This window comes from Pangasianodon hypophthalmus, chromosome 26, assembly GCF_027358585.1.
Source record: "Pangasianodon hypophthalmus isolate fPanHyp1 chromosome 26, fPanHyp1.pri, whole genome shotgun sequence".
In the NCBI taxonomy this organism is placed as follows: Eukaryota; Metazoa; Chordata; class Actinopteri; order Siluriformes; family Pangasiidae; genus Pangasianodon; species Pangasianodon hypophthalmus.
Genome location: NC_069735.1, coordinates 18,316,278 through 18,324,153, shown reverse-complemented (window position 1 = coordinate 18,324,153; position 7,876 = coordinate 18,316,278). Strand labels below are relative to the sequence as shown.

At 39.3% G+C, this 7,876-nt stretch overlaps 1 protein-coding gene across 7 annotated transcripts in view; it reads left to right on the top strand.

Moving 5' to 3' along the window:
* The window catches only part of LOC113526599 (lymphotoxin-alpha), a 17,769-nt gene extending 10,209 nt beyond the window's left edge, over nt 1-7,560 (top strand). For 2 of the 7 annotated variants that reach the window (XM_034300137.2, XM_034300135.2), the window contains exons 2-6: nt 2,319-2,357; nt 2,444-2,471; nt 2,595-2,678; nt 5,768-5,990; nt 6,244-7,560. In XM_034300137.2, coding sequence (XP_034156028.2) covers nt 2,319-2,357; nt 2,444-2,471; nt 2,595-2,678; nt 5,768-5,990; nt 6,244-6,415 — 546 coding nt within the window. In that variant the 3' untranslated portion in view covers nt 6,416-7,560. Of the gene's footprint in view, nt 1-760; nt 1,414-2,318; nt 2,358-2,443; nt 2,472-2,594; nt 2,679-5,767; nt 5,991-6,243 lie in introns of those variants that run through there. The other 5 variants (XM_053229840.1, XM_053229839.1, XM_053229838.1 and 2 more) reach the window with 5 other exon arrangements.
* The last annotated feature ends 316 nt before the right edge of the window (nt 7,561-7,876 follow it).

Genomic DNA, 7,876 nt, shown 5'->3' with positions numbered 1-7,876 from the left:
TCACATTTTAAAGGAATTGTTGCGATTGTCCCCATAATGACAGGAGAACCTGATAAAGTGTGAAGTTTGTGAAAGCGTTTATTTATTTATTTATTTATTTATTTATTTTTAAAAAATGCTGATTTTATATTAAAGGAAAAAAAGCTAAACGAGGAAAATGGTTTTGTTTTGGGTCGTGAGGTTTGAGTTTAGCTATGACTTGGCATTTAGCGCAGCATTTAGTGTTCTGTTACCCCGACACTGCTGCACTGCACCGCTTTTGTGTGGTGTGTGTGTGTGTGTGTGGGTGTGTGTATATGTATGTGTGAGAGAGAGAGAGAGCGCGAGTGTTTGAAGTGGAAAAAAACACTTTTATACAGGTTTCAGGGGGAAACCTGAGCGGTTTCTGCAGACGTAACAGACCAAAACCCCTCAGTACCAGTCGTTCACACAGTATTTACATGACTAATTACTTACATTATTAGCATTTACAGTGTGAATGAAAGTTTGACTCATAATTTACAGTGTGTGTGTGTGTGTGTGTGTGTGTGTGTGCGCGTGTGTATGTGTGTTTCTATTCCTAAATCTTAACAGGAACTCACCAATATCATGGTATTAAAGTCTAAGAGTGCATATCCGTGTGTGTGTGTGTGTGTGTGTGTGTGTGTGTTTTTTTTTTTGGGAATCTCCGTTGAGCTCAGCAGCTTTTCATTTTTGACGTCATGCAACAAAGTTCCAGCTGGACTTCCTCTTTCGTTCACGCCTCTTGCTGGTACATTGCCCAGCAAGATTGACTCAGTGTGTGTGTGTGTGTGTGTGTGTGTGTGTACATATATTTAGTCCTCTGTAAGGACCAAAAAGTACTAAAAGTCCTCATAATGACAGGATGGTGTCAAATGTCTTCCATAAAAACAGTGGTTTGACATCTTTTATTTGAAAATTAAAAGGTACGGAGCATTAACCAGTGATAATTACCTTCTGTAAAGTTCTCACAAACATAGTAAAACCAGTGTGTGTGTGTGTGTGTGTGCGCGTGGTTAACACATTACAACATTTAAATAAATAGTGGCTCACGCCAAACCCAGCATTCCCCAAATTGCTCCTAGGAAATCCCCAGCCATGCCTCGGTTTAGATCTTTCCCAGCCACACCTGGATTTCATTCATCTTGATTACTTGCTGAGGAAATAAAATTCCCACAGATACGTTGGTGAAAACAATCTCTACCGTGACCCACTGTGGATGGATTTCAATCAGGATTTGTTTTGCATGCGTAGTTAAAGTCAGTTGAATCTTTTACAGCAGTAACTTTGTGGTTTTATTTTTCATCAATGTCCATGTTTTTCTTCCTCCTGCTCCTCTACAACAAACGTAATGTTGCTCATAGCACTGGAAAAACGCTTTGGAAAAGCCTCAGCAAAAATGAGTGGCTAAGCGTGAGTCTCCGTTCTGTTTCCACAAGCAGCTCATTATAAGGAAAGCTAAAGAAAATTAATCAAATTAACTTTAATTAATATAAACCTTTACATTCACAACATCCACGTTCCTCAGCAAAGCAGCTTGCATGAGAGTTTTACTTTTATCTCAGAGTTTTATGCAAATCGTTTATTAAAGACCCTGATAAACTGATCCAGTCCAAACAGCGGTTTAAAACGTCACAGACTTCCATCTTGATTATGTGCTTTTTATAAGAGAAACAAAAAAAAAGGTTGTAGCTATAGACTAAAAATGTGTTTATTTGAAAAAAGCCACATTAAAATTGGCTTTAAAGACCTCAGGTGTAGAAATGATGCTTGTCAGCTTGCCTGATGCAGTTGCAGAAAGGTTATTGCTAGCCAGCTAGCATCTGTTTGCAGTTTTTTTTTGACGCAATTAGCTATTCTAACTTTAAATCTCTAGCTAGCTGGTGTAGATGGTGATTCTATCTTTTCATTGTTGAGTTATTGTGGCCTCAGGCAAAGACGCTAGACTACCTCAGTGTGTGTTCCTCGACGCTCAGGATATACCACACTAGGTTTCGGTAATGCCTATATGTTGTGTGTATATGTATATATACTGTATATTAGATTCAAAATAATATTATATCTATAAATTTAGGCTTGATTGTAACTCACACCTATATTATGTTTAGGTTATACTTTTGTCTTCGAGTAAATCACACTTGAATTACGGTTTTGTTTTTACATATAGATTATACATCTATAGATATAGATGAGGTCAGACTTAGATTTAGGTGTGACATAGCGAGGATAGTAAGATATATATCTATGATTTATGAAGATTGGAAGACTTTACAACCTCTGACTTGGTTATAAATGTCCTTCTTTCTTATCTTCTTTAGCAGATACATCAAGAGATGATTCAGTTTTACAAGCAGATTGTAAGTATGACATACGTATATCTTTTTTTTTATAGTGTATATTTGTGTGTTGAAGTATACTAATAATCATACTGCTTATTGTTCAGGGAGAAAACAAAACCCAGGATGATGCCTGTACGTACGCACACATACACTTACTGCACTAACACACACTAACGCTATATTACTGCATAGATTTGTGTTTTATACACTAAGAGATAAAGTGCGTGGTTTACTATGTGCTGTGTGTCACCGCAGATTCTAAAGAAATCTCACCACCACCGCCGAACCCGAAGACTGACAGTGACACCAAACCAGCTGCATTTCTGCATTACAATCATTGTGAGAGCCAGCACACCACCGCGCACTACACACACACACACACACACACACACTATATACATACACACAGTCAGGTGCATAAGTATTTGGACAGTGACACAGTTTTGATTTTGCCTCTGTACACCACCACAATGGATTTGAAATGAAGTGTAGACTTTCAGCTTTAATTCGAGGGATTTAACAAAAAACATTGCACTAACCGTTTAGGAATTACAGCCTTTTTTTTTTACAGTCCCTCCATTTTCACAGGCTCAAAAGTAATTGGACAGTTGACTGATAAGCAGTTTCATGGCCAGGTGTGGCCTGCTTCCTTGTTATTTCATGACAAATTAAGGAGATAAAAGGTCTAGAGTTGATTCCAGGCGTTGAATTTGCATTTGGTATTTGATAGATGTTCATGGGAACTCTCAATATGTGGCCCAAAGACGTGTCAGTGCAAGTGAAGGAAGTGTATATATCTATATACTGTATATACTTGTAGGTTGCCCTTGTGCCACCAAAACAGCTCTGACCCGTCGAGACATGGACTACACAAGGCCTCTGAAGGTGTGTGTGGTGTCTGGCACCAAGATGTTAGCAGCAGATCCTTTAAGTCCTGTAAGTGGGGAGGTGGAGCCTCCAAGGATCAGACTGGTTTGTCCAGCACGTCCCACAGATGCTCAATCAGATTGAGAGCTGGGGAATTTGGAGGCCAAGTCAACACCTTGAACCCTTTTTCATTCGCATGTGCATCAGTGAGCCTTTGGAGCCCATGACGATGGACCCATGTCGCTGGTTCACCGGTTGTCCTTCCTTGGACCACTTTTGGTAGGTACTAACCACCGCATACCGGGAACACCCCACAAGACCTGCTGTTTTGGAGATGCTCTGACCCAGTCGTCTAGACATCACAATTTGGCACTTGTCAAAGTTGCTCAGATCCTTACACTTGCCCATTCTTCCTGCTTCCAACACATCAACTTCGAGAACCGACTGGTCACTTGTTGCCTCATATATCCCACCTCACCTTGAAAGATGGCATTGTAACAAGATAATCAATCTTATTCACTTCATCTATCTGTCAGTGGTTTTAATGTTATGGCTGATCGGTGTGTGTGTGTGTGTGTGTGTGTGTGTATATATTCCAGCACCACGTTGGTTGTGTCTTCATCAGTGGATGTTTGTGAACGTCCACTTCTCGGTTGGTCTGCAAAACCTCCAGTCTTTTTGAATTTGTTAGTGAGTTTGGCAACAGTGTGGTGTGTGTGATGTGCTTGCCATGTTTCCTGTTAAAGTCCACTGCAACCTTGCGACAGCTTCCAGATCCAGTCATGAGAATGATTTCATTATGTTCTTCTTTTGTCAAAGGCATTCTGAGAGGCTCTCTGAAAAAAAAATATATTGAAAAAAAAATACAACTAAAATTTTGGTTGTATGCGTATGTTTGTGTGTGTGTTTGCATATGTGTGTGTGTGTGTAGAAAATCATTGTTATTTTTGCTGTCTAACGCAGTATATTGGAGTTGAAATTAAATAATGAATATGAGTACAGACTTTCAGATTTAACTGCTTGGTATTTAAATTCAAATCAGGTAGATGGTGTAGGAATTACAGCACTTTTTATACGTGGTCAAACCTTTTTAAATGGAAATTAAATGGAATTGGACAAACATAATCATAAATTAAACTTTCATTTAAATTAAACTGGAACCAGATGCTGGGTTTCTTCCCTGGTGTATACTTCAGCTGTCTTCACTTCCTGCTTGTTCTCGGGGCCTTTTGTCTTCAGCAAGTGAAACGCAACTCAGTTGGATTCAGGTCAGGTGATTGACTTGGCCATTGTGGAACGTTGCCTTAAAAAAAAAAGTCTTGAGTTGCTTTAGAAGTATGCGTCGGGTCTTTTTCCATGAGTTTGGCTGAATGTGAGCAGATAATATCGCCCTGTACGCTTCCAAATTCATCCTGCTGCTTCTGTCAGCAGTCACATCATCATTAAATACAATCCCCTCAAATTAAAGCACCGAGCTATTCATTTTTTAATATAGAAGTCCAGTTTACTTTGGAAGACAGCTAAAATATCAATAACTTTGTCAATATCCAAAAATTTATAGACCTGACTGTACATATGTAAGTTTAGCGTAGTACACAAATATTCAGTGAAATGGACTGCTTCTGAGGCTGGGGTGAAACTAGCGTACATTCAAAACATGACATTCATATGTATTTATCACACTGGCTACCCAGAACAGGACCACAAAGCACTGAGGTTTGTACCACTGAAAAAACTTCCTGTCTTCATTCACAGCACTCACTACCGTGCCAAATTTGGTGCCCAAGCTTTTAAATCGAAGCCCATGGTTTAGAAGATGCCCATGAGATGTTTAACGAGCACATATGGATGTAATGTTCAGGTGTCTACATAATTTTGGTATACTGTATATATATATCTTAGAGAAATCCAAGTGTAGATTTAGATCCCCAGTGAAGAAAAACTGCCTTAGACATGAAGACATGAAGAAGAAACCTTGAGAGGAACCAGACTCTAACCAGAGCCCATCCTCTTCCGAGTGACACCGGATATCGAGATTATAAATCATTACAGTATACGGGTGTAGAAGAGTAAAGACAAACAGTACTGACTGTGTTGAAAGGATGTTCAGTATAAATGTTGTAGTCTTTATGATTATAGCAGAAGTTCTACAGTATCTAGGTGAGATTATTGACCTGACACAAGATGGCAGTAGCCAAAATTGCCATCTCACTTGTTGTTGCTGCTGGAATCGCATGTCCATGTTGCAAAAACGAATAAAAATGTTATTCCGAGGGAGTACGGCGTACATCACGAACAGACGTAGATTAAACAGACCTGGTGGAGTCAGTTGCTTTTTCATTGCAGTTCACCTCACAGGCAGCAGGGGGCACTAAACATCGCACACTGCTCTTCTAAAGTGTACTGTGATTGGTTAAATATTCATAATGTCACATTTTGCATTCTGCTGAAATTATAACAACATGGCTGTCATTGAGAGAACAGAATTCACCATCACTATATTCAAAAGGCAACACACACCCAGTGCTAAATGTGTGTGTTCATGTGTTTGTTTGTTGCAGACTTAAAGTCAGACGTGGCCGTGATGCAGTGGGCCATTCGTGGCTTTCCTGCATTTACGCACAATTTCAATTACAGCAATGGCTGTCTGATCATCCCTAAAGACGGATTCTACTACCTGTTCTCCAAAGTGTCCTTCAAAAACAGCTGCAAAAGTTTCACACATGAGATCAAACTGAACTCATCACGTTACAGCCACCATCCCCTCAGCCTCATGACGGACAGGTATACACACACGGACTCACATACACACCTCCGCCATGTGTAACATCACTGCCTAACTGTAAACGAAACAGACAAAAATGTCATGCTGAGATGTTTGAGGTAATGTTATAGCTGAAAAATGATAAAAACAAGAACCCCTAATTTCCCTCAGGTCCCTTCCTGTTTTTGAACTCTGTAAAAAGTAGGTTAGGATGGTAGGTTAGGACGGTCCTGTGGTTGCACTGTGGTTGTGATGTTTTATGTTTGCATGCAGGTACAGCTGTGTGGACCAGATAAGGCCTCACGAGAAGACGAACCAGATTAGCAGCTACCTGGGTGGAGTTTTCAAGCTGTATAAGAAGGACAAGTTGTTTGTTTCAGTCAGTGATCTTAACAACTTGATAGAAGGACAGCAAGAAAACTTCTTTGGTGGTTTCATGATCTAGCATATAAACACATACACATTAAGAATACATCACACAAGTACACACTTCATGCACACTTTCATGAAGTACACATACACGGTTCTCATTTGTTTTTTTCCTAAGTTAATTTAGAGTATTTTTTTCTATTATATTTAACATTTCAATATTTGATAACCTGCCAGTATTTATGTAAACAGAACCACAGCAACACATTATGATGTGTTTTTGCATGTGCTGTGAATTGAGCCCTGGTGCGTTTTATGCCCTCTCCGTGAGGTCCGTGTAAGCTGGTGTGAACATAGCAATCACTCTCGGGTGGAGACCACAACAACCGGTCCTAGAGTATCTTAGCTATGTGAACTCTAGTGCACTTCAATCACAGCGAGAACAAGACTCGACTCTTAATTTATTGAGATATGAGCTGCTAAACTGACCCTCAAGCTTCAAACTGAGGCAACAGACAGAGCTGAAATGCTGAAGATGTACAAAATGATATGTGTTATGGATATCTTGATCTATAGTGGAAATGCTGGATAAGGGTTACAAAATGATTCATACTAGTTGTTTCTGTAATTATTGGATCTATGCTGATCAAGCTCCTCCTGCCTGAGCAGAGATTATCCATAAGTTCATACGGTGGAGACAAGGGTGTCGAGCATCTGGGTGGAGTTGGGTGTTGGGGTTATAGGACGAGTCTCATCAGGTCCATCTCCATCTCCTGGAACTTTGGTCCTGCAAAGACTATCTCCATTAATAGTGTTCTAAAACCCCAACAAGAACATCACTCCTGTAGCTCATCTTCTCGTAACAGCACCAAACACACACACTGCCATGTTAGTGTAAGTGCTTTACTGAGAATAAACCACCAATCAAATCATATCTGCTTCATGAAGCTCCTATGGGAAAGGGTGGGGTGGGGTGGGTGGTGGTGGGGTCTGTTTCCACTGATGGATGGGGTAGAGTAGGCCAGTAGTTTATTTATTTACATATAGTGTATAATGTATTTCTCAGGGAATTTTAATCTTTTTAAATATTTTTTCTCTCTGAGTTATGACATGTTTTGCTGAACAGATATTGATATTGTTTTTATTTTTATTATCACAGTTATTGTTGTAACTATCACATCTTTGTATGCTTGTAAAAAAAAATAAACTAATATATTTGGATGGAGTTCATGGCTGATTCAGAATTGAACTGCGGAATTGAGAAGCTCTACTTGCTGGTCAATTGCAAATATTAGCTGTTAATATTAACATTTTACCCCCCGCCCCATATATCATGCTATTTTGTGTAGAATTAAACAGGTAGCTAGTTAGAAAATGAACATAATTGCTTGAACTAATTCAATTCAATTCAATTTTTTTTTGTGTAGCGCTTTTAGCAATGGCCATTGTCACAAAGCAGATTTACAGAAATATATACATTCAGGATATTCATTTTAATTGTATAAATTTATCCCTAATGAGCGAGCCAGAGGTAACG